The sequence below is a fragment of the Heterodontus francisci genome, chromosome 1 (genome assembly GCF_036365525.1).
Source record: "Heterodontus francisci isolate sHetFra1 chromosome 1, sHetFra1.hap1, whole genome shotgun sequence".
NCBI lineage: Eukaryota > Metazoa > Chordata > Chondrichthyes > Heterodontiformes > Heterodontidae > Heterodontus > Heterodontus francisci.
The window spans coordinates 49,563,220-49,590,540 of record NC_090371.1 but is presented as its reverse complement, the minus strand read 5'-3'; the positions used below and the strand labels follow the sequence as shown (position 1 = coordinate 49,590,540).

Genomic DNA, 27,321 nt, shown 5'->3' with positions numbered 1-27,321 from the left:
TGAGGCCGCAATAAAATCAGCAATAGGAAGATAAACCATTCCTCACATTGCTGTTGTCGCAAGACAATTTAACCCGTGATGGTCAATGTTTGTGTAATTTCTCCACCTGCTTGTAATATGTGTCTGAAGACAGGGCAGCCAACAAAGGGGCAGTGATCTCCAAATTAGGAGAATTTTATAGGATGGAACAGGTAGTACTTCTGAAGACTCATGTACAGAAAAAGCAGAGTGGGACAGGCAGGGACAGAGGGTTGCGCGTGCTCCATCCTTGAATACTTTTAAGGCTGGGATATACAGACTTTTGGTCTCACAGGGAATCAAGGGATATGGTGAGCAGCTGGGAAAGTGGAGTTGAATCCTAAGATCAGCTATGATCGTTTTGAATGGCGGAACAGGCTCGATGGGCCATATGGTCTATTCCTGCTCCTATTTCTTGTGTTCTTGTGCACTGAGCGAGTTGAAATTGACCCCCATGTCTGGAGTTAGTTCGAAATAAACAGTCATAATTTGTGGCATCTTACGTAGCTCTTCAACTTACTTAGACTGTATCCAATCTCATCATTTAAAAAAATTCTTGGGACGCCTAGATAATGGCGGGCAGCTGTACCCAGAGTGCACCGCGCTTCAGAAAGCCCCCTATCTCGAAGCGTCAGCTGCCCTCATCAAAGGAGATTACAGAGAATTGTGGACGGAGATCGCGAGAGCAGAAACTGCTAGAAAGGGACGCTTTACTGCAGTGCTCTCGGTAAGTGACGCAGAGGCCGAGATCGGGGACGGGGTAAATGGGGACCTAACTTTAATTTCTGGCTGTGGAGGAAGTTTCCTCCGTCAGGGTGCTCAATGGCTCCGCCATTTTCCTGTTTAATGGGTTGGGGGGTGGGATGTTGAGGCCCAAGCAGCTTCTCACATAACTCAGATCCGATCCTCATTCCCCTGCATTGATAAAACAGATCTAGCAGACGAAGTAATTCAGTTCATCTATTTGTGTTGAGAAATTAATGTTAACCAGGAGAATTCCCTGTCCCTTTCTAATAGTAGCAGGGAATCTATGGCATCCGTCTAAACAGACAATTCAATGTCTTGTCTGAAAGATGGCATTCTGAATATATAGAATGAAAACAAGAAATGCTGGAAATACTCAGCAGGTCTGGCAGCATCTGCGGAGAGAGAAGCAGAGTTAACGTTTCAGGTCAGTGACCCTTCATCAGAACTTTTATTCTGAAAATATAGCACTGTTCTGGAGTGTTGTTCTACTTTCTGAGCTTAAGTCCTTTAGTCAGCCTTGAACCCACAACCTTCCCGATTGAGAGAATGAGTGCCACTACTGAGCTAAGTTGATGCTCAAAAAAAATCTTTAGCACACAAAAGACTGACAGAATGTATGTTCAAGCACAATAGGAAAAATTTGAGGATGTTTGATAAATTACAACATAAAAGGCTGGTTAACAAAATTGAGACTCATGGAATAGAAGGGTCAGTGTCCAATTAGATTTTTAAAAAAAGGCTCAAGGACGGAAAAACAGTGAGTCATGGTAAATTATTGTTTTTCAGACTGGAGGATGGTAGACCATTGTGTTCCCAAGGGTCGTTGCTAAGACCACTGCTTTCTTTGCTGTATATAAATGAACTTGAGCATTGCTGAAAATAGAGATATATTGTCGAAGCTTTTTGTTTTGCACTTATCAGGACAATCTGCAACAATACCAATGTAAGGGAAAACAACAACTTTATACTGTATGAGAAGAGAGTGGTGATTGGTTGGCAGTGAATTCTGATTGGTAGAGGCATCGCCATGGAGAATACACCAGTTTATGGGTGACTGACAGTTAACTGCCAAGCTTTGTTTGAAATTTAAACCAGGCAACTTGACTCTGATTGGTCAAGGCATTGCCCTGAGGAATGAACAAACGAATGTACTACATATATTAATACACAGGGCCCTGTTCTTTGCAAACAGAAAGAGCATGCACAACATATGTGTCTGTTCCAGCTAAACAAAGTTCTGAAGAAGGGTCACTGACCTGAACCGTTAACTCTGCTTCTCTCTCCACAGATGCTGCCACACCTGCTGAGTATTTCCAGCATTTCTTGTTTTTATTTCAGATATCCAGCATCCACAGTATTTTGCTTTTGTTATTATAATAAACAAAATAAGTTACAGCCATTCGTTGGTTCATTTCTCAGGACAATGCCTTGACCAGAGTCAAGTTGCCTGGTTTAAGTTTCAAACAAAGCTTGGCGGTTAACTGTCAGTCACTGTAAACTTGTGCATTCTCCATTGCAATGCCTCTACCAATCAGAGTTCACTTGCCAACCAATCAGCACTCTCTTCTCATTCTGCATAAAGTCGTCTTTTTCCCTTCATTGGTTTTCTTGCAGATTATCCTGATGAGTGCAAGATGAAAAGCTTCGACAACATGTCTCTATTTTCAGTAATACTGAAGTTCTGTACTACCAAACGACTATATATAAATGACTTGGATCTTGGAATACAGGGTAGAATTTCAAAATTTGCCGATGATACCAAACTTGGACAAGTGGCAAACAATGAAAATAATACAAACCGCCTGCAACAAGACAGAGATAGGTGAGTAGAATGGGCAGACAAATGGCAGATGGAATTTAATACAGAGAAGTATGAGGTGATGCATTTTGGCAGAAGGGAATAGGGTAAGGCAATGTAGATTAATGGCACAATTCTAAAGAGTGTACAGGAACAGAGGAACCATGTGCATCGATCTTTGAAGGACATTGAGAGAGTGGTTAGCAAAGCATGTGGGATCTTGGGCTTCATAAATAAAGGCATTGAGTAAGCAGGGGTGTTATGCTGAACCTTTATAAAGCTCTGGTTAGGCCACAACTAGAGGATTGTGTCCAGTTCTGGTCACCACACTTTAGGAAAGATGTGAGGGTCTTTGAGAGGGTGCAGAGGTGATTTACCAGAATGATTCCAGGGATGGGGGATTTTAGTTACAAGGTCAGGTTGGAAAAGCTGGGGTTGTTCTCCCAGGAGCAAAGGAGATTGAGGGGATATTTGATGGAGGTGTACAAGATTATGACAGGCTTAGATAAGTTAGACAATGAAAAAGTACTCCTATTAACTGATAGTACAAGGAATATGGGACACAAATTGAAGGTTTTGGGCAAGAGATGCAGGGGGATGTGAGGAAGAACTTTTTACGCAGTGAGTGGTAATGACCTGAAAAACTGTGCCCACGAGGATGGTAGAAACGGAGACAATCAATGACTTTAAGAGGAAATTGGACAGGCATTTGAAGGAAATAAACTTGAAGGGCTATGGGGATCGAGCAGGGGCGTGGATCTGATTGAATTTCTCCATGGAGAGCTGGCATTGACTTGATGGGCTGAATTGCCTCCTGTTATGCTGTAAATGATTCTGACTCTAATTGATTTTTTGATTTTTGCCACTTTATTTGGTACATTTTCCAGTATTTGGATTCTACTATAATTCTGATTTTGAAACGAAAATAACTCATCCTGGAGGGGCTACCGATATATTTTCAACTTGGTTGTGTAGTGGCACTCTAACCTCTTGAGTCAGAAGGTAGTAGGTTTAAACCCCTTCCTAGCACCTGAACTTACCAACTAAGCTAACACTTCAGTGCAGAACTGAAGAAGTCATTGTCATAGCTGCTGTTCATTGGATGAGATGCAATGCACTAAATTGGCTGCTATATTTACCTGCATAAGAGTGACCAGTGTTGGAATTATTTATGACTTTTGCACATGCCACATTGGGTATTAAAGTGGGGTTTGTGGACTTGAATCCGGAAACGCACAGATACACTATCTCTCACGGGGATTATCTTTCTTTAACCACGAATACATGGATTAAATAAGAAATACAAGACATATCCTGGAGTTTTCAAGTGCTCGGTTGGCCAAACTGACTATCACAAAGTCTGTTGACTCTTTAGACATTTTCGTTCTGTTAAACTAGGACCTGTCTAAGCTAACTGCAGTGAAATAGCTAGATATTGTATTTTATTTTTATTTATTTATTTTATTTAAAGATACAGCACTGAAACAGGCCCTTCAGCCCCCCTGAGTCTGTGCTGACCAAGAACCACCCATTTATACTAATCCTACATTAATCCCATATTCCCTACCACATCCCCACCATTCTCCTACCACCTACCTACACTAGAGGAAATTTACAATGTCCAATTTACCTATCAACCTGCAAGTCTTTGGCTGTGGGAGGAAACCGGAACACCCGGCGGAAACCCACACGGTCACAGGGAGAACTTGCAAACTCTGCACAGACAGTACCCAGAACTGAACCCGGGTCGCTGGAGCTGTGAGGCTGCGGTGCTAACCACTGCGCTGCCCTAAAGGATCGCTTTTTTGTCCTGAGGCACGGATGGGGTTTTATATTCTTTGTGCCCACATTTCCTTTGTGATTCTCACATGCACATCTCAATGTTTGGTTCCTTCAAGCATGACTATACTTCTTGTTAATTATTGATTCAAATTTTAGTGAGGTTACTTCATCATGCATATCACTTGTTGCAGTTTAATGGGGATTTATATTAAGACTGTACCACTCTGTTCTGATCCCATAGCAACCAGCTGCCTTTGTCTCTCAGATAATGTCTGTCAATGTTCCTGTTTCTCACCTTGAAGTTTATGCGGTTTAGTCATCATTAAAGTTCTTCTAATTCCTGCACCTGCAGTATTTTGCTATTGTACTAAAGTTCTTCTTGCTAGGCATGTTTAAAACAGGTTTTTCCTTCAGTAGACATTTAAAAGTAATTACAAAAACAAAATACAGTCGATGCTGGAAATCTGAAATAAAAACAGACACAAGAAATAGGAGCAGGAGTAGACCATATGGCCCATCGAGCCTGCTCCGCCATTCAATACAATCGTGGCTGATCTGAGGATTCAATTCCACTTTCCTCCCCCACTCGCCATATCCCTTGATTTCCTGAGGCACCAAATATCTGTCTATCCCAGCCTTAAATGTATTCAACAATGGAGCATCCACAATCTTCTGACGTAGAGAATTCCAAAGATACACAACCCTTCGAGTGAAGTAATTTCTCCTCATCTCAGACCATGTTATCGGCCCCTTATCCTGAGACTGTGCCCCCATGTTTTGGATTCCCTGACCAGCAGAAGCAATCTCTCAGTGTCTACCCTATCCAGTCTCTTGAGAATCTTGTATATTTCAATGAGATTGCCTCTCATTCTTCTAAACCCCAGAGGGTATAGACCCAATTTACTCAGTCTCTCATCATAGGACAACCCCCTCATCCAAGGGACCAATCTAGTGAATCTTTGCTGTACTGCCTCCAATCCGAGAATATCCTTTCTTCAATGTGGAGACCAAAACTGTATACAGTACTCCAGGTATGGTCTCACCAAAACCCTGAACAATTGTAGCAAGACTTCTTTACTACTGTGCTCCAATCTCCTTGCAATAAAGGCCAACATGCTGTCCTAATTGCTTGTTGTACCTGCAAGTTAATTTTCTGCATTCCTTGTACAAGAACACCCAAGTCTCTCTGAACATCAACACTTGACATTAGGGGATTTGAGGATAATGTGGAAAAATGGCATTTAAGTGGAAGATCAGCCATGATCATATTGAATGGCGGGGCAGGCTCGATGGGCTGAACGGCTTACTCCTTTTCCTGTGTTCCTACAAGTTTCACACCTTATAAAAAAAAAAAATTCTGCTTTTTTATTCTTACGACGAAAGTGAATAACTTCACACTTCCCTACATTGTATTCCATCTGCCATCTTGTTTCCATTTGCTTACCCTGTCAATATCTCTTTTAGCCTATCTGTGTCCTCCCCACAGCTTACCTTTCTACCTACCTGTGTATCATCAGGAAACTTGGAGACATATTCACTGTCTCTTCATCTAAGTCATTAATGTAGATTGTAAATAGCTGAGGCCCCAACACTGATCCTCGCAGCACTCCACTATTCATTACCTGCCAACTTGAAAATGTCCCATTTATGCCCACTCTTTGCTTCCTGTCTGTTAACCGATCCTCTATGAAAGATCACAGACCTGAAACATGAACTGTTTCTCTCTCCATAGATGCGATCAGAGCTGCTGAATATTTCCAGGATTTTCTGTTATTCATAGAATGTGAAATACTTTGGGATGTCCTAAGGATGTGAAATGTAAATGCAAGTTTTTTTTTTAAAGGGCTATTTAAAATATAAAAAGGTAGTTTCAATATAGCTTTACAGGATCCAGTTTCTCCCATTGGGAATTTGCTTCCAGATACACAGCATTGACCATTATCCATTTTTAATTTCTTGTGACCTTCACATTCAATAATGTGACTAAAGTTGATTGAATTGAAACAGTGACAGATAGGAAGTCTAGAGGCTTTTCTCAGATTTGTGCCTGTTTCTGAAATAAGTGAATCAAGGGGCATTTCCTTCATCATCTCCTCATGACAACAGTGCTTTCTTTATTGTGTCTCTGGAGTTTAGATGTTCTTTAAAAAAATCACAACTGCATTAAGCTAGTGTGTACTTAGCCCGCGAGCCAGACATGCTGCAGTGAGGCAATGTTCTTACTATGATGATAGATTAATTGTAACCTTGTATACCAGCATGCTTTCTTCTGAACTAAGTCATCGCAGTATTTTTCTCTCACATAAAGTGGTTGTTAGTACATGGGAGAAAGGTCAACAAACATTTAGTTCTGATTCTGGGAAGGAGATCAGCAGGGGTGAGATTCTATGCCATTAGACACTCAGTATTTTAACTCCTTCAGATAATAAATTTATTTAGTTATGGGAGATATCTACTTGAGTTCCTATGTCCCAGTTTCAACGTACTTGGGAATGATAATATCAGCCAGTCTTGCAGTAGATCTTTAGTTCTTCTGAGCCATTGACGTAGGGGCATATATACACTTGGATATTACTTGGTGAGAAATTAATTCTTGCATATTTGTTTATGTTACAGGCATTGGTGCAAATTCAGTGTTATTGAGAGTTAGCAAAGTATTTGTTCTTTCATTATTTACGGGGGTGACGGTGGCATAGTGGTAATGTCACTGGGCTATTAATCCAGAGGTCCAGGCTAATTTCCTGGAGACGTGGGTTCAAATCCCACCATGGCAGCTGGTAGAATTTAAATTCAGTTAATATGGAATTGACAGCAAGTTTCAGTAATGGGGCCACGAAACTATCATACGTTGTCGTAAAAACCCATCTGGTTTACTAATGTTCTTTCGGGAAGGAAATCTGCTGTCCTTATCTGGTCTGGTCTACATGTGGTTCACTCTTAACTGCCCTCTGAAATGGACTAGCAAGCCAGTCAGTTGTCAAGAGCAAGAGGGATGGGCAACAAATGCTGGCCTTGCTAGCGACACCCACATCCCATGAAAGAATAAAAAAAAATTGGTATCCAAGAAAGAAATGTAAGTTCTGTAATCAAGTGAAATTTGCGATATAGGTTTTCTGCTGCTATTTAATTTTATAAACATTTGTTTTGTGGTTTATAGCCTGAATTGCATTATTTTATTTTATTTAGAGATACAGCACTGAAACAGGCCCTTCGGCCCACCGAGTCTGTGCTGACCAACAACCACCCATTTATACTAATCCTACATTAACCCCATATTAACCCCATATAACACACAATTCCCCTACCACCTACCTACACTAGGGGCAATTTATAATGGCCAAATTACCTATCAACCTGCAAGTCTTTGGCTGTGCGAGGAAACCGGAGCACCCGGCGAAAACCCACGCAGTCATAGGGAGAACTTGCAAACTACGCACAGGCAGTACCCAGAATTGAACCTGGGTCGCTGGAGCTGTGAGGCTGCGGTGCTAACCACTGCGCTGCCCTGTGTTATCTGATGTGTTTGTTTTTCTGCTGTGTAAAGGCAGGGAAAACAAGAGAGGGATCACATTGCTAGGGTTTCTATTTAGAATCTGGGCAACACAACATGACCAAATATTTGAATAGAAAGTCACACTCTGGTTTCGAGAGAGTGAGGCTTGATTGCGAGATTAGTCTTTGTCACTGTTCACAAAAGGAGTATCTAATAAAGTCCAAAAATTGTAATGATTGCAAGTGAAGAATGGAAAAAGCACATGCTTGAAGTGGGTAAGACGGATTATGTGACAGTGCGAGGAAGAGATTGAAGGATCAGAGGAGATACATTTCAATCTCAGAATGGACGGAACACCTGTCCAACAACTGAATCTGCCCCTTATTGACAAGTACATTGCAGAGTAGATCAAATCACTTCACTTCTACCTGTCCTTCTGAGCGTAGGAGAAGCAAAAGCTGTCATGCATTTGCAGTACAAATAAGCTGTAGTGGCTCAAGCAGTGACCTCTGTGGAGCACAGGAAGTTTAATCCTCCATTGATTTTCATCTGGCAAGCAGACACTAGATTCATAGTGATAACTGCATAAAATGTGAACAGTTGTCATGTATGGTTTCAGTATGGTTCAACATGTTCTTATCACGTGTAAAATCTATGGATGCACAGGTACCATGGGCTTGGTGGTTTGATTTTTTTTCCAACAATTTCCCCATTCCAGCTTTTGAACAAGGCTACATCCCAGTTGTCCTTAACTGTTCACTGCCTGTTGCATTTGACACCAAAAATCCAAAGAAAGTTGTATCTGTCCTGAACTTTACTTAGCTCAACAAAAAGGACATAAAATCCTTAGTCAAAACATCTGCATTGTAAGTTATTTTAATTGAAAATTAATTAGGTCATCTTGAATAAACAATGTGTACTTGCTGCCTGCTCAATGGTGAAAGAACAATGTTACTCAATTTAGGATGAACAAATCACTCTTGTGTTCTTCTAACCTTCAGATAGAACAATAAACATGCCATCAATCCATACTGTTCAGGCTATAGACTACTAACTAGGTTTGGAAAAGTTTACAGCAGATTGTACTTCTCGACCTTAAGTGTCAAAAAGCAAAAACATGAAAAACAAGTTTAAGACAGGCACATGGTCATTACCTGGCGTTTCCGGTTGCTTGTCATTTTAATTCATCACCTTGCTCTCATTCCCATATTTCTGTCCTTGGCCTGCTGCGGTGTTCCACTGAAGCTCAATGCAAGCTCGAGGAACTGCACCTCATCTTCCGATTAGGCACTCTACAGCCCTCTGGACTGAACATTGAATTCAACAAATTCAGAGTATGACTGCCTTTTTTAAAATGTATTTTTACTTTATTTCATTTTTTTAATGTTTTTTTATTTTTTAATGATGTGCCTGTTTTAAACTTGATTTTCATGTTTATGCTTTCAGCAGAGCTGTTCATTGTTCTGCATTAACACTCCCTCTGTACTAAGGCTTTGTCTTTTACTGCAACTATTACCACTCCCTTTGCTTATAGTCTGTGATGTCTCTTGTCATTTAATCTCTCCTGCCCTGTGCCCTAATACACACCTTCCCTTTTGTTCTTCTTCCTCCCTCACCCCATCCACTTACTCAATGCCTATTATATTTCTAGACTTTGCCAGTTCTGATGAAAGATCACAGCCCTGAAACTTTAGCTCTGTTTCTCTCTCCACAGATGCTGCCAGACCTGCTGAGTATTTCCAGCACTTTCTGTTTTTTATTTCAGATTTCCAGCATCCACAGTATTTTGCTTTTATCCTGGTTTATGTAATCTCTCCTCATAATTGGAGCTCTGGCAACATGTTTGTGAGTCTGCGCTGTACTCCTTCCAAAGCCAATACATCCTTTTGAAGATGCAGTGCCCAGAACAGTTCTCCAGATGTGCTCTGACCATGACTTTGTATAGTTGCAGCAAAATTTCCTCCCCTTTTATATTCTAGTGCTCTAGTTATTAAGACTAACATTTCACTTGCCTGGATGAGTAGAGCTCCAACAACACTCAAGAAGCTCGACACCATCCAGAACAGAGCAGTCTGCTTGATTGGCACCCCATCCACCACCTTCAGCATTCATTCCCTCCACCACCGACGCACAGTGGCGACGGTGCCAAGATGCATTGTAGCAACTCGCCAAGGCCTCTTTGACAACACCTTCCAAACCCAGGACCTCAACCACCTAGAAGGACAAGGGTAGCAGATGCATGGGAACACCACCACCTGCAGGTTCCCCTCCAAGCCACACACCATCCTGACATGGAGCTATATCACCATTCCTTCACTGTCGCTGGGTCAAAATCCTGGAACTCTCTTCCTAACAGCACTGTTGGTCTACCTACGCTCCAAGGACTGCAGTGGTTCAAGAAAGCAGCTCACCACCACCTTCTCGAGGGCAATTAGGGATGGGTAATAAATGCTGGCCTCGCAGGCAACGCCCACATCCCCTGAACAAATAAAAATAAATTTCATTCGTCTTTGCTTTTTGTTTGTACATAATTTCTACATTTTAGTGATCTGTGTACATGGATCCCTAAATCTCTTTGGACCTAGACTGTTCCTAGCTTTTTCCCCATTTAAATAATATTCATATCTATCCTTTTTTCATCCAAAATGGATGACCTCATACGTACCTGCATTGAAATCCAACCGCCATTGTTTTGATCACTTACTTAATCTATTAATGTCTCTTTTTGTAATTTTATGCTCACATCTACATTACCTGCGATGCCACCAATCTTTGTGTCACCAGCAACTCTGTTATATGGCTCTATATTCTGTTACTTGCATTGTTAATGAATACAGGGACTAGTTGAGGCCCTAGTACAGTCCTTGTAGGACTCCTACAGTCACTTCCATCCAATTCGAGTACATACTATCAGGCAAACCTGCCAAAACTGAGGCACACATGATTCGCCACATTGAACATTGAAACTTAAAATTGCAAGCCCCTGGTTGGAAGTACATTTACATAGTACCAGACAGTGTTGAAACAAAGGAACCAGTCCCCGCCCCAATACACAGAAAAGCCCTGGTCAAACCAGTCGGTCATGTGACAACCTGCTGGCCAATTAGGGGAGTTTTAAACTGGAAAAACAGATTTTGAACTCAGAATGCCATGTGCTCCTGGAATTGAAGCAAGAATTACCTCCTGTCCAGTCTGCCCTCATCTCGCTCTCACCAGCTTCGGAAACCATTGAAAACACGTAAACTCAAAGGGAGAAAAGTCTCCTACGTGAACAAGGTTTAAGAAGAATACTGGGCCCCAACGAAACACAAAACCATATCTTCAATCAAGGACTTCAGCAAGCTCAAAGCACAGTAACAAGATATTGCCTTAAACTGTTCCACTTTATCTTTTCTTCTCTTTTCTGTCCCTATTTGCATGTGTATATCGCGTGTGCATGCTAGCGTGGGCGCGTCATATATCCATAGGCATGAACCGTATTAGAGTTTAAGTAAGTTTAATAAATTTCACTTCTTTAAACCAAAGAAAGCCTGTTTGTGCTCATTTCTTTGCCTTATAATTGGAAAGCTGTGAACGAGAATTCACAAAGGGGGAGCGCAAAACACAGTGTGTTTGAAATTAGGTGAAGATACTAACAGACCCCTAGACACCTTTCTTGCCTGGTCATAACAGTACCCATTATCCTTACGCTGTCTTCTACTGCCTAATCAGGTCAATGAATTGCTTTAAATCCCATGAGCTTTAATTTTAGACAATAGTCTCTTATGTTCATCAGATTCCAGGTTGTAATTTTCTTGCTGTTCTATTCTTCCTGCTTTTGTTCTGATAGTACTGTTAGTCTTTAAATTTAGTATTTTATCCAGGTATTTGTTTCCCATTCCTCTTTCATGCAGGAGTAGATTTCCACTTATTTTCATCATGTTGATTTATTTTCCTATGCTCGTCTCTGTTTGACATTCGGAATTTTGTCCTATTCCTTCTGTAAGAAGTGTTTCAACCACATTTACACGCAGCTGCTGCCCCTTCAGATCACTTCCCCCCCCCCCCCCCCGCCCCCATCGCCACAGCTCCCATTGGTTCCACAAACATTAGCACGTCATTAGAGTTGTCATGGCAACAGTCTCCAGAGCTCTCATTGCTCGGCAGATAGAGTTCTGTGGTGCCTATGACATGAGTAAGGTGTTGCTGCTCTTTGCAGACACCAGCTTGAGAGAGGAGAGACTGAACATGGCACAGACTGAAGCATATGGGTCACCATTACATTACAAAAGCAGTTCATACCTTCAGATATATTTAATATTTTTGATTTAAATTTATGGTTTGGTGGATTTTTAACATTTGCTTTCTTAATTTATATTGTCAGAGAAAAAAAATAACTAAAATGTAAAAAATATTGTTTAAAAGATATTAAAATTTTCATTGCAATGTTCGTTGAATGTCATGTTCAGAAAATTAGGGCTCATGGTGTTGGTGGGTAATATATTAGCAAGGATTAAGGATTGATTAATGAACCAAAAACAGTAGGAATAACTGGGTCATTTTTGGGATGGCAAGCTGCAACTAGTGGGGTACTGTGAGGATCAGTGCTTGGGCCTTCGCCATATATGATCTATATCAATGACTTGGATGATGGGACCTCGTGTAATGTATCCAAGTTTGCTGATGATACAAAGTTAGATGGGAAAGTAAGAGGTGAGGAGCTCACAAAGAGGCTGCAAAGGGATGAGTGGACAAGAATGTGGCAAATGGAATTTCATGTGGTGAAGTGTGAAATTATTGACTTGAGTAGGAAAAATAGAAAAGCAGAATATTTTTTAAAATGGTGAGAGACGGGCAAATGTTGGTATTCAGAGGGACCTGAGTGTCCTTGTGCACGAATCACAGAAAGGTAACATGCAGTTACAGCGAGCAATTAGCAATGCAAATGGTATGTTAGTCTTTATTACAAAGAGATTGGAGTATAAGATTAAGGAACTACAATTATATAGGGCCTTGGTGAGACCACATCTGGAATACTGTGTACAATTTTGGTCTCCTTACATAAGTGAGAGTGCAACTACAGAGGGGATAGTGTGGGAAGGTGGAGTTGAAGTAGAAGATCAACTGTGATCTTATTGAATGGTGGAGCAGGCTCGAAGGACTGAATGGCCTACTTGTGCTCCTATTTCAGATGTTCTTGTGTGGTGAAGAGGAGACTTTTTGAGGAAGTCACTCTGCAGTTTCCAATTTTCTATCCAAATATATATGACTGGGCTATTCCTATATCTTTTGTACTTACTTTTTCATTCTGAATCTTCAATACGATTCAGATTCATATCTCCCTTAAACGTTTCTGCATGTTTACATTGAGAATCTATAATAATACGCAGTTTTTGTGTGTCTGCACTGTTTGGATTGGTCAGTGGGTTAATTAATATTCATAATTCATTAAAACAGAAATCAAACATTTCCATTTGATTCCAGACATTAGTGTATATTGTTTATGTTTTTTTTTCTTAGATGACATTTTAATTCCTTAAATAACTTGCCAAATTAAACTGGATTTTCGACATCTCAGATTATTCCAAATTCAAATAACAGTAAATTTCCCTTTGAATGCTTTAAATAACCACTCATATCAATTTAATTTTGTTTATCGATTCCAATTTCTTATGCCCAGACTTGGTTGTACTTTTTGTACGTTAAAGACAGAAGTGCTTGCAACTATCTCTCCTTCTCAAGCACTTTGTCTCATTGATAAAGATAGTTGCAGCAGGGTTAATTTCTTGCCTGTCTCCAAGGAGGCGGAGCAAAGCATTCTCCGCTGCGCTGCTTTACGTAACCCTTTTTTTTTAATGGAAAAGAACTAAACTCCATTTTAAATGGTTTTTTTTATCCTTAGGATTTTCAAACAACAAAATCTTTAGTAACAATATCAACTTCAAAGGAAACCATCTCCATCAGGAAAGACAGCATTTTAGATTAAACTTCAATTGTTTCCAAACTTATTTTTTTGCATCTTTTATAAGAGGTTTCTAATCCAAGGATTATTATTTTTTTTTAACAAAGATGACTCCAAATTCCAATTCACTGCAATAATATTTAAAAATCAAAACTGCCAATGTTATATGAGTGAGTCCTCTGTCCGGAACTGAAGACTCCTCCAAAACATGACATAATAAACTTGAAAGTTCATTGTGGCAACAATGAAATTTCCAGTTCTTCAACTTAAACAGGTCAATTAACCTTAATAGTATTAATTCAATTCAGACTTATTAACTTATACTACTTATTAACTACACACAGAACAGAATAGCACGTGCTTATTTTAAAAGATAGGTAAATTACGTCATTTTTGTTTTTTCTTCAGGCGCCTTTTCAAATGACTGTAATAAAACCAAAAACTAAAGAAAAAGTTATTTAACATTCTTAACACAAAATATTTAACATCAGCTTCTTAAACAAACTTTAAACAGACAGAATCTTTCCTATATCTCCTTTGTTTATCCTTCTCTCCCTTAAACCAATATCCAATTCCTGACATTTGCTACTTAAAACAGTCAGTAAAACATGTCTTTAATTTAAACTCCAAAAAAAAACTAGAACAGATTTTAAACTGGAACTCCAATTAAAGCAGGAGTGGTAAACTTCAATAAAAGCAAAATACTGCGGATGCTGGAAATCTGAAACAAAAACAAGAAATGCTGGAATCACTCAGCAGGTCTGGCAGCATCTGTGGAAAGAGAAGCAGAGTTAACGTTTCGGGTTAGTGACCCTTCTTCGGAGTGTGGTAAACTTCAAATTGGATTTCTGCCAAACATCTTCAGACCTTCAAGGCTGAAGCTTATCTCTTAGAAAATTGTTCATTGCCTTTTCACAGTTGCAAAACCAACTTTTAAAATAAAAATAAAATTTTAACTTAAAATATAATTCAATTTTATATCCCATTCCTGGGTGTACAACACTAAATCGAAATGAACACACTCAACAATCACTTTTCACACACATTCAATTCCAAACAACTTCGAAAATTGATTTCTGTAATGGGTTACGAATTCAAAATACCAAATCTCTTTCAAAATTCCCTGTCCCGATGTCAAGGAACACACACAGGTTCAACTAATTCACAACCAAAACATGACTCAAGGTTCCCACAAAATATACACTTGTAAAAATAGAAAAAGTAACAGACTCATTCTCTCATCATTAAGGCCAGACAACAAAGAGTTAACGACAGTCAGTTTTACAGAACACAAGTTGTACATCCCAGACATTCAATTCATTCGTGGAAGCTTCCAACATTCTCACATTCAAATCAAAGACACAGTAACTTGTTTTTACTCTAAAACATACCTATCTTTAAAACACATATTTACTGTGGCGCTTCTGCGTCTTCCTCGAGGGGGCAAACGGACGTGGGTCGCCTTTCTCCAGGGGACATGGTTTACTTGTCCCCGGGGGCAACCCTTCCTCCTTACAAGCCGTCAAGCCCATTCTTCCTTCTACTTTCTCAAACCCTAGTTCTTTTCTATGAATCAAGCAGCATTAAAACAAACGAACAAGACACAAGAAAACAAATAGACACATTAACACAAACAAAGGACGAACCACACACAAGGAGACGAACAGGCGCAGTTAATGTTGGGATCAACAGAATTTTTAGAGTCTTTTGGTTTCCCCCTTCACTAATCGGTAATTCTGTTTGAGGGCGTTTTCTTGCCAACTTGATAGGAGCATTCTATCTTTTTCCTCCTGACAATATTGTCTCCATAATCCAATTAATTCTTTGGCCCTATTGCCTTTATTTTGTTTCCAGATTTTTTCTTGGGGTTTTTAAAAAAATTACTTCCAAGTCTTTTGTCCCCCCTAAGGGCCATTGGTCTCCTAATTTTTTATTTAAGGCTGCCGATAATTGTCTGAAGTCTTTCCCTTTATCCGGATATTTATCACACAGTATTTGTAATGGACAGGATGGATCACTTGTATTATCTAAACAGTTTCCCATTATCACAACTATTACAAACTCTTATCACAAACTCTTATCACAAACTCTTATCACAAACTCTTATCACAAACTCTTATCACAAACTCTTATCACAAACTCTTATCACAAACTCTTATCACAAACTCTTATCACAAACTCTTATCACAAACTCTTATCACAAACTCTTATCACAAACTCTTATCACAAACTCTTATCACAAACTCTTATCACAAACTCTTATCACAAACTCTTATCACAAACTCTTATCACAAACTCTTATCACAAACTCTTATCACAAACTATTATTACTTACAAATTATCTAAACAGTTACTCACAAAAAATAAAACCTTAATCTCAGCCGTTCTAAAACGACCTACCATAACCTTCAGTCGTAGTCTATACGACCTACTTTAATTTTAACCTCAGTCCCATCAGCCGTCCTCTAAAGAAACAGACTAAACCTGAGTGTCAGCCGTTCTAAAACGACCGACTCCAACCTTCAGCCGTAGCTTAATACGACCTACTTTAACTTTAACCTCAGTCGTACCTACTTCGACTGACCCTTATCTTTACTAATCCGATCATTGATCTCGTCCAGACGATCTTACCTGACCATAAGCGAGTGATCAAACTTTTATCGGACTACGAGACAGGGGAAAACCGACGTGGTCATATATCAACTGCTCACATCGGGGGCCCATTTCCTCTCTCCCCGTCCAAGACTAGTCTGATTCTGATTTCGCTGATGATCGGCGGTCGGCTGTTGAGATTCCACTTCTGACACCAAAATGTAAATCTGAGTTCTTTTTGCCTCCAGTCTGGTTCAGTAAATATACCGAGTCGGATGTGTAGGTAAATACAATTACTTTATTTGCGCATTTAGCCGGCTGACTTATTCTGACACAGCGGCACTGACTCCACCGGAGTCTGTCGGGTCCACCAGAGTAAGTGAAGTTTGTGATACAGGTACTACTGTTTATACATTAAGATTCATGCTACACCTCCTTGTTTAACCAATTAGTGTGGTACAATTCGACTTCACCCACGTGGTGACATGCAGTACATCTGTTACTGAGGTTAACAATACACTCTATTCTCAATACATACTTGTTACTAATAAAATATCGTTTTACACAAGCAAGATAAAAGCAAAAGCAGAGAAGTCAGTAACGAACATTCTGGTCTCACTCCCTACATCTGTCATGGTTCTGCTGATACCTTGTGACTGATGGTTGTGGGTTAGATTAGCTGCAAGCTGCATTCTGCTATGGCTGTTTCTTAACAATTAAGTCATACTAGCAAAGCTCAGCAAACTGCTCCTATTATTCCTAACTTGGCTAAATTTCCCATTAAGCATAGTGCCATGCCTTTCTGCTCACTTCCACATCACCTCGCGTTAACGTGTGGTAGCTAGGGCGGCACAGTGGCGCAGTAGTTAGCACCGCAGCCTCACAGCTCCAGGGACCCGGGTTCGATTCCGGGTACTGCCTGTGTGGAGTTTGCAAGTTCTCCCTGTGTCTGCGTGGGTTTTCTCCGGGTGCTCCGGTTTCCTCCCACAAGCCAAAAGACTTGCAGGTTGATAGGTAAATTGGCCATTATAAATTGTCACTAGTATAGGTAGGTGGTAGGGAAATATAGGGACAGGTGGGGATGTTTGTTGGGAATATGGGATTAGTGTAGGATTAGTATAAAATGGGTGGTTGATGTTCGGCACAGACTCGGTGGGCCTGTTTCAGTGCTGTATCTCTTATCATAATCTAATCTAATCTAGGAGATGATTATGTGCGAGCATTACCTAGAATCACCTCATCAATGACTGCCAATTTGTTCAGCAGCCCCACACTGGCCGCGGTCAGCATGACCTGGGAAGGTATCCATCCCCCTCCACTGTGAAGGAGTGACACTGAGATCCTGTTGCACTTTGTGAGTTAGTGCTGTCTTGTGTTTAGTTCAGGCATAACCGATCCTATTGAATTTTAATTAGATGATTTTCAAGATGTCAGCCGAGGAATTGCTGCTAGCAGGGGAGGGGGAAGGGAGGTGGGAGTTGGGGGGCTCGGTCAATATGGAACTGTGGTGGGATTGCGATGGCATGGGCTGGAGGTGTGGCATGGGAAGGATGGAATGGTGTCGGAGTGAGGGATGGCAATGGGAGGTTTTTTTTTCATTCATTTGGGAATGTGGGCATCACTGGCTTGGCCAGCATTTATTGCCCATCCCTGATTGCCCTTGAGAAGGTGGTGGTGAGCTGCCTTCTTGAACTGCTGCAGTTCTTGTGGTGTAGGTACACTAACAGTATTGTTAGGAAGGGAGTTCCAGGATTTTGACCCGGTGACAGTGAATGAACAGCGATATCGTTCCAAGTCAGGATGGTGTGTGGCTTGGAGGGCAATTTGCAGGTGGTGGTGTTCCCATGCATCTGCTGCCCTTGTCCTAGGTAGTAGAGGTCGCGGGTTTGGAAGGTGCTGTCGAAGGAGCCTTGCTCGAAGGAACCTCTCCACCTTGCTTTCCTACTTTAAAATACTCCTTAAAACTTTCCTCTTTGACCAAGGCTTTTGGTCATCTGACCTAATATCTCCTTATGTGGCTCAGTATCATAGTTTTATAATGCTTCTGTGAAGCACCTTAGGTCGTTTTATTACATTAAAGGCGGGATATAAATATAAGTTGTTGACATCTGGCAGCATCTGTGGAGGAAAACAGAGTTAATGTTACAGGTCAATGTTCTTTCTTCAGAACCGATGAAAGGTTGTTGATCTGAAACGTTAACTCTGTTTCTCTCTCCATAGTTGCTGTCAGGCCTGCTGAGTATTACCAGCATTTTTTTTTTATTTCAGATTTCCAGCATCTGCAGTGCTTAGCTCTTGTATTAGAGTTCTTCCTGGGTTCTGACTAACATATTTATCCCTCAACAATGTATCACTTGAACAGATTATTTGGCTACTTTTGTTATTAGTGGGATCCAGCTGTTTGGAAATTGGCTGAGAAGTTTCCTTCCTTGCATTACAAAAAGTGACTATGCTTGAAAAGTACTTAAGTTTTTGGGAAGGGAGCGATTGTGGTTGTAAGAAACCAAACAATACAGTCAGGAAGTGTGAGAGAACTCCACTGTAACAGAAACTAACTTCATCTATATGCCCTAGGAGAAAGCAACGCTCTCAATGGAGGATGTCTGCCAACCAGAAACTGCCCCTCAGTCAATGGAAATGATCCAAAATAAGGTCACTGCGAACAAATCCAAAGGTTTAGAAAACCAAGATGGGAAAAAGCACTTCATCTGCTCTGAATGTGGCAAGAGCTTTCATAAATACTCTTGCCTCAAACTGCACCTGAGGATCCATACAGGGGAGAAGCCCTTCAAATGCTCTGTCTGTGGAAAGGACTTCACCCATCTATCCAGTCTCCATAGACATGAACGCACACACACTGGTGAGAGGCCCTTCAAGTGCCCTGACTGCAGTAAAGGCTTCAGTCGATTGTCCCATTTGGTGATGCACCAGCGCACACACACAGGAGAGAGACCATTTCAGTGCCTAACCTGTGGGAAGGAGTTTAGCCAGTCATCCAATCTGGTGCTGCACCAGTACACGCACACGGGGGAGAAACCATTCAAGTGTTCTGTCTGCGGGAAGGACTTCAACCACCCATCCAGCCTGCACAAGCATGAGCGCATACACACGGGAGAGAAGCCATTCAAGTGCCCTGACTGCGGAAGAGAGTTCAGTTGTTTGTCCAATCTGGTGATACACTACCGCACACACACAGGAGAGAAGCCGTTTCAGTGTTTGACCTGCCGGAAGGAGTTCAGCCAGTCAGTCAATCTGATGATGCACCAACGCACCCACACAGGAGAAAAGCCTTTCAAATGTCCTGTCTGCTGGAAACACTTCATTCACCGATCCAGCCTTCGCAAACACGAGCGAATGCACATGGGAGTGGAGGTATTTCAGCCCCCAATCTGTGAGCAGCAGTTCAGCCTGTCATCACGCATTGTGCAGCCAATGGAGAAGCAGCCAGATCAGTTTGTAAGGTCCAGGAAAGGTTTAAACCAAGAATCCTTGCTGGGGAAACACAAGCTTCCCTTTGTGGGAGTGAAGGGCAGCAAAGAAGATGAGGTAAATCAGGAAGTAGTGTTAAAAGCCAGTGTCTTGTGCCATAGCACATATGGTTATAGCACAGAAGGAGGTCATTTGGCCCGTCGTGTCTGTGCTGGCTCTCTGCAAGAGCACCTCGGCTAGTCCCCGTAGCCCTGCAAATCTTTTCTCTTCACATAATTATGCAATTCCCTTCTGAAAGCCATGATTGAATCTGCATGAAGGAAAGATTGAGGGAAGGTTTGAACTTTAAAAGTTAAGAGATGCTGGTATTGGAGGATGATTTCAATACTGTAAGGATGAGTAGGTACGTGTGGTTTGGGAGAAAGAAAGAAAAATTCGGAGCAGCAATCCCTATAATAATACGAACAAAGTAGAACAAGACATGAAGAATGAAACTAGTTGAACCTTGGCCAGCATAGTGAATACTTGAGACTGTCAATTTGCTCATCAATATTTCTGGACCAGTTAGTTTTCCATGCTGGAATTTCTCAATGAGGAGTTTAGGCAGGGCTTATGTGGTCAAGGGGAGACAATGGGGTAGTGGTAATGTGACTGAACTAGGAATTCAAAGTACCATGGTAGCTGGTGGAGTTTAAATTCAATTAATTGACAAATTCAATTGATAATCTGGAATTGAAAGCTCGTGCTAGTCTCAGTTATGGTGCCATGAAACTATCATAGCTTGTCGTAAAAACCCATCTGGTTCACTAATGTCCTTTAGGGAAGGAAATCTGCTGTCCTTATCTGGTCTGGCCTACAAGTGACTCCAGACCCACAGCAATGTGATTAACTCTTAACTGCCCTCTGAAATGGCCGAGCAAGCCATTCAGTTGTCAAAGGCAATTTAGGATGGGCAACAAATACTGGCCTTGCCAGCGATGCCCATATTCTGTGACAGAATGAAAAAAACTCTATATTCAGTGCCCAAGTTTCTGATGGAGAGCATGGGCTTTTCATGGTGTGGGCTCATCATCATAAAGAGGTGAAATTAGTTAAATCTTGCGATGAAAACAAAGAAAAAAGTAATTAAAAATGAGGGAGCACCATTGTAATGTGTAAAAGACAGTCATTGTGATCTATCTGTTTTAGAGGATATGTCTCAACCAAACTCTTTTTTTCAGTTAAGAGCAACGTTCCAAGACAGGATCACTTCAAGCAATTGCAAGGGGTTAGAATATCCGCATTCTTTCCAAGATGGGCAGAAGCTCTTCATTTGCTCTGACTGTGGCAAGAGCTTCAACCAAAACTCTCACCTCAGATTACACCAGCTGGTCCATACAGGGGACAGGCCTTTCAAATGTCCCATCTGCGGAAAGGACTTCAATCACCCATCCAGCCTCCGCAGGCATGAGGGTACACACACAGGAGAGAAGCCATTCCAGTGCTCAACCTGTGGGAAGAGCTTTAATGACTCGTGCAGGCTGTGCAGACATGAGGGTATGCATACTGGAGAGAAGCCATTCGTGTGTTCAGAATGTGGGAAGGGTTTCAATGATTCCTCAAACCTGGCACGACACAAGCGCATTCACAGTGGTGAGAAGCTGTACTGATGCACCAAGTACGAGAAGGAGTTCTGCCAACTGGTGAAACACCAGCATACACACACTGGGGCAAAACCATTTCAATGCCTGTCGTGAGCAAGGAGTTTAGTCAGTCATCCCACTTAGTGACGCACAAGTACATACACATAGGAGAAAAACTTGTGGGAAAGATTTCAGCCAGTTGTGCAACCTGGTGTGCCATCAGCACATACACAAAACAAAACATCCATTTCAGTGTAATGTGTGTGGGAAGGGCTTCAAGTGGGAACCAGCACTGGGAGTTCACAAGCATTCACACAGGGGAGAAACAGTATCTATATGATGACTGCACGAAATAGTTCAAAAACTCAACTAACATAATTTGGTAAAGGTACTCACAAATAACTGCTGAGAAGCTCACCAGCTCGCTTTGTTATTTAGCTCCTGCCTCTTCATCCATTTTCTATCTTTCCACCTCCCATAAATTCCCCCCTCCCACACTATGCTGAATCAGGAATTGATACAGTTCCTCTTTGAATGCTTCATTTGAGCAGCATTCACCACATCAGATGACCATCTGTTTCACAATTTAACATCCAGATTTGAGGAATTTATTCTGTCTGTTTATATTCTGTTTGTAATGCTATCCTCTAATTTATTTTCTAAACTGATTTTGCATAAAATCCCTCGCTACATTGTTGCTATTGAGAAATACATGCCTTAGCTAGCACTACGCTCACAATGTACACTACTGTCTGGTGTGGAGCTTCCACTACAGGTTGAGGAGGAGCTAATTTCATTATATAAAACATAGTGATTGTAGAGCAGTTACATTCTTGCTAAGAAGTTTGGGTAACTCTCAATTAGTATAAAACTAACTTTTGACCTGGTGAGTTAATTAAAATCAAACATGAAAAGTATGCTTAGGGTAGATAAGTCATCTGGTCTGGATGGCTTGCATCCCAGGTTGCTGAAGGAAGTGGGGATGGAGATAGCAGATTAGAATAGTTAGGTGCTTGATGGCCGGCACAGACACAATGGGCTGAAGGGCCTGTTTCTGTGCTGTATAACTCTGACTCCATGACCAAGGCAGTCTTATCAGACAAAATTTGACATTGAGCAAATGAAGAGATATTCGGACAGGTGACCAAAAGCTTGTCAAAGAGATAGGGTTTCAGGAGCGTCTTGAAGGAGGATAGAGAGGTGGAGTGGTTTAGGGAGGGAATTCCAGAGTTTAGGGCCCTGGCAGCTGAAGGCACAGTTACCAATGGTGGAATGATTAAAATCGGGGATGCTAAAGAGGCCAGAATTGAAGGAGTGCAGAGATCTCAGAGGGTTGTAGGGCTGGAGGAGGTTATAGAGATAGGAATGGACAACACCATGGAAAAATTTGAACACGAGGATGAGAATTTTATATTCGAGGTGTTGTGGGACTGGGAGCCAATATAGGTCATTGAACACAGGGGTGATGGTTGAATGGAACTTAGTGTGAGTTAGGATATGTGTACGAGAGTTTTAAATGAGCTGTAGTTTGCGTAGAATAGTCAAGTCTAGTGGTAACAATAGCATGGTTGAGGGTTTCAGCAGCAGATGGCTGAGGCAGGAGCAGAGATGGGCAGTATTGCAGAGGTAGAAGTAAGCAGTTTTGGTGATGGAGAGGATATGATCATAAGCTTAGCTCAGGATCAAATAGAACGGTGAGGTTGTGAATAGTCTGGTTCGGCCTCAGACTGTGGCTGTAGATGGGGAAAGTAATGTTGGTGGCTAGGGAACAGAGTTTATGGTGGGGGCTGAAAACAATGGCTTTGGCCTTCCCAATATTTAATTGGAGTAAATTTCTGCTCATACAAAATTGGATGTTGGACAAGCAGCATGACAAATCAGAGGCAGTGGAGGGGTTGAGAGAGGTGGAGGTAAGGCAGAGCTGGGTATCGACAGCATGCATGTGGAAACTGGCGTCATTTTTTCAGATGATGTTGCTGGCTACTGATGTTTGATGAGGGAGAAAGGTTTAAGCTGGTATTGGAGAAGAGGATCGTGCTTAGCTCATATAACTCCACTCGCACAATTACTTGCATTTCTTTAATGCGCCTCGTATGAAAAATACATCTAGGAGAACTTTTGAGGATATGGACCAGTGAGAAAGAACAAAAGCACAGTGAATCAGCAGGGCTCATAAGAGGCTTTTGAAAGCAGTTAACTCAGCAGAGGTGTGGAGGAAGGGAGTTCGAGAGCAGGGAACAGATTAGCTGAAGGAGTGGTTGTTGATGGTTGAGTAGGGAATGAGAAGTAGGCAGGTACTGGAGGATCGGAGGAGTGGAAAAGATACATGTGGCTAGAGGAGATTTAACATTGAGAGGCTATGAAAGAATTGACATTGAGGCTGAGGTTCCTAGCCAGTTCTTTGGAATGTAGGAACCAGTGGCGAGGTTGTGGATGAGAAAGTGAACTGCACTATCCTGGATGATTTCTAGTTTATGGAGGTGATTGAGTCTCAAGGTGATAATGATGTGAGTTAAGGTTTTGGTATTAAAGGAAGAGAGGTCGGAGTGGAAGTGGACAATATTTTAAAAGTTGTAGAAAGGAGCCTTGGCAATTATTTGGTTTTGGGGATTCCCAAATTCCCAGAATTCCCAAGTTTAACCAATGAGGTTGATGGAGTTTAGGCTATCTGTATTTGTATGAGTTTTGGTTTTTCAGACTTTTAACTGAAGGAAGCTTTGGCTTATCGAGGTCTTAATGTTAGATAGGCAGTTGAAGAAAGATGGAACAGCTGTTGCGTTGAGTGTTGCTGGTGTAGATGTGAAAGTTGACCAAATGCTTCTGGATGACATTGGAGGGGTGGAGGGATGGTGGTGGATAACACATATATGATGAAGAGAAGGAGGCCAAAAATAGAGTCCTTCCTTGCATGACACATGGGATGAAGCTTTTGGAGGCAGTGCATAGCCTACGATGTGATAGATAGGAATGGAACAGTGAGAGAATAATGGCAAGGCAATGAAATGTGAAGGAGTTATATTTGGTGTTGGTGGCAGCAGAGAGTGCAGTGAAGACAAAACACGGCTGCAGTCAGAGAGGATGCTGCAGGTAATTGACCAGCAGTGCTCAGTATTTTGAGCGGGTAAAACTCTGATTGGAGGACTTTTAACAAAGTGAGGTGAGGGCATATTTGAGGCAACAATCCATTTCAAGACTAGAAAGAAAAGATAGACAGTGATTGTTGAGTTATAGTCGTATTTTGAGAGATTATAGGCAGCTGCCAGATGATGTGGATAAATTTATTATATTGGTAAGCATGGGATTTAGGAGGGGAAATTGAGGGGCAGGAGCTGGGATGGGAGGGACATGAGGGAGCAGAGGGTGAGCTTCATGGACAAGGTAAGTTTAGTGCTGGGGGGGATTGTGGAAATAGACAAAAACACAGATAAGGGTTAAAGGCTCAGATCAGGAGAGGGAAGGAGTCAGAAGGAGGAGGCTGTAAGGCAGATACTGTCAGCTTTGGATAGGAACTTATCATATTTGTCATCATATATAGTCCCATGGACAGACAGTCTTGATAATCACTGTCTAAGTTCACATGTGTTTTGCCTTTTTTGTTAGTTTCTATAACCTTTGGAATATTCTTAATGTCCTCGTCAAGTTTTCCACAGTAATTGCCAATTTTGTAAACAGTGATGTAAACTTTTGATTCTCAATACATTTTGTTAAATGTGCAACTGCTCCTGACTTTTAACGTAATTGTGACTTGGTAACTTCCGTTCTCATTATTCACTTCTATTTAGTGTGTCACCTCGATAAGTGAACCTCTGACATTTCTGCTTCAAGCTTCAGTTCAGAGTTGAGTTTGATAAAATTCACAGAGACTGCACATGATAAGATTAATAAAAATGATTGATTTTTCATCTTCCAGACAGTTAAGTGGGTAAATCCACTGCCCAATGTTGTATTGTGCTAAACAAACCAACAGGGACTCTGGTCTGCAGTGAATTAGCTAATTTTATCCGTGGCCAGAATAGGAATTCTACAGTTGGGATTTGTTAAGTGTTAATGTGGACGTGATGTTGGATGAAGAATCATACTTGGCCGTGCCGTACTCCACAGTTGCTTACTCTGTTATAATTCACTGTCTAGACTCACAGATCAAGGTTGGCCATTTGGATGATGTGCTGAAGGCATGAATCAGAAGAGGAAACTGGAGGGAAGAAGTTTTATTAATGGGGGTTTGAAACCTGGGACAATATAGACTTCTGTTGCCTATAGAGAAAAATGTCAATCTTCATCAGCATTAAGCAGTTTACCTGCCCCAAATAGAATCAGAGGGGAAATTGCAAGAAGGTTTCCACCTTGACTGTTCCAACTCCAAGGGGCAGCTTTTAGCATATGGATTAAAAGCAGGTTTGTGGAAACTTGGGAGTACGTCACCCATCTGTCCTTAAGGCAAGGGGCTATTGCAATGGAAAAGTAGATTTCAGGATGTGTGAAGAAAATAAAATTTGTTTTATTTTGGATATCTTCCATAGAAATCAAGTGGCTGTACACTGGCTGGAGTCATACCCAGCTCAAAGGAATACAGTTATGTTTTTTGGAGGCCAGTCATCTCAGCCCCAAAACATTACTGCAGGAGTTCCTCAGGTCGGTATTCTATGCCCAACCATCTTCAGCTACTTCATCAATGACCTTCCTTTATCATAAGGTCAGAAATGGGGATGTTCGCTGAAGATTGCACTGTGTTCTGTCCCATTCGTAAATCTCAGATAATGAAGCAGTCTGTGCCCACATACAGCAAGACCTGGACAACATTCAGGCTTGAGCTGATAAGTGGCAAGTAGCATTGGAACCACACAAGTGCCAGGCAATGAACATCTCCAACAAGAGAGAATCTAACCATCTTCCCATAATATTCAACAGCATCACCATTGCTGAGTCCCCCACCATCAACATCCTAGGGGCTACCATTGACCAGAAACTTAACTGGACCAGCCATATAAACATTGTGGCTACAAGAGCAGGTCAAAGTTCTGCAGCGTATAACTCACCTCCTGATTCCCCAAAGCCTGTTCACCATCTACAAGGCACAAGTCAGGAGTGTGATTGAATACTGTCCACTTGACTGGGTGCAGCTCCAACAATACACAGGAAGCTCGTCACCATCCAGGACAAAGCAGCCCTCTTGATTGGCACCCCATCCACCCACCCTAAACATTCACCCCCTCTACCACCAGTGCATGGTGGCTGCTGTGTGTACCATTGCCTGGCACGTGTGGTGCTGTCAGTGGGTGCCAACTGAATTCAGCTCTATTGTCCAGTGGTCTGTTCTGACAACTAGAAGAAAATTCCTCAGCTTATAAATGCATGTTGAGAAAAGATTTGCTGAGGTCTGTCTGGTCTTTTGTTGTCCTTTCCTTAAAACAAACGTGTATATATACACACACACACACACACCTAGCCACAAGGGAGAACTGCTTCCTCGCTTGTCAAACTTGGTAATTTGCCAACAGATTTATAAAAGCTATCAGCTGGTAGTAGCTCACTCATTGACATTTCTACCTGAGGAGGGGAAACGCCAGACCTCTATTTAGCATCTCGCTTTTTAAAAACCTTTTTACTATTGAATTTTTATGCTCAGCATTTCCTCAACTCTGACCTCTGAAGAACTCAATGTATTGAATTAATGTAAAAGCAAAATACTGCGGATGCTGGAAATCTGAAACAAAAACAAGAAATGCTGGATTCACTCAGCAGGTCTGGCAGCATCTGTGGAAAGAGAAGCAGAGTTAACGTTTCGGGTCAGTGACCCTTCTTCGGAACTGACAAATATTAGTCCTAATATTTGTCAGTTCCGAAGAAGGGTCACTGACCCGAAACGTTAACTCTGCTTCTCTTTCCACAGATGCTGCCA

General features: G+C 41.5%; 2 protein-coding genes across 5 annotated transcripts in view; both read left to right on the top strand.

Annotated features, from left to right (window-relative positions):
- Window positions 1-661: 661 nt before the first annotated feature.
- LOC137369314 (zinc finger protein 135-like) lies at window positions 662-26,725 on the top strand. Of its 4 annotated transcripts, XM_068030383.1 has the most exons (5): window positions 662-745; window positions 1,036-1,189; window positions 18,946-19,917; window positions 21,021-21,336; window positions 25,554-26,725. In XM_068030383.1, the coding sequence occupies exons 3-5, from the start codon at window positions 18,964-18,966 to the stop codon at window positions 25,598-25,600; spliced, it is 1,317 nt and encodes a 438-aa protein (XP_067886484.1). In that variant the 5' UTR covers window positions 662-745; window positions 1,036-1,189; window positions 18,946-18,963; the 3' UTR covers window positions 25,601-26,725. The 4 variants fall into 4 exon arrangements, with proteins under 4 accessions (XP_067886484.1, XP_067886463.1, XP_067886476.1 ...); XM_068030362.1 differs by lacking the exon at window positions 25,554-26,725 and having other exon boundaries at window positions 21,021-25,273; XM_068030370.1 differs by lacking the exon at window positions 25,554-26,725 and having other exon boundaries at window positions 722-745; window positions 1,039-1,189; window positions 21,021-25,273.
- Window positions 725-27,321, top strand: part of dym (dymeclin) — a 712,143-nt gene continuing 685,546 nt past the window's right edge. Inside the window, exon 1 of the mRNA XM_068030338.1 lies at window positions 725-745. The gene's annotated coding sequence lies outside the window, so the exon portion shown is untranslated. The remainder of the gene's footprint in view (window positions 746-27,321) is intronic.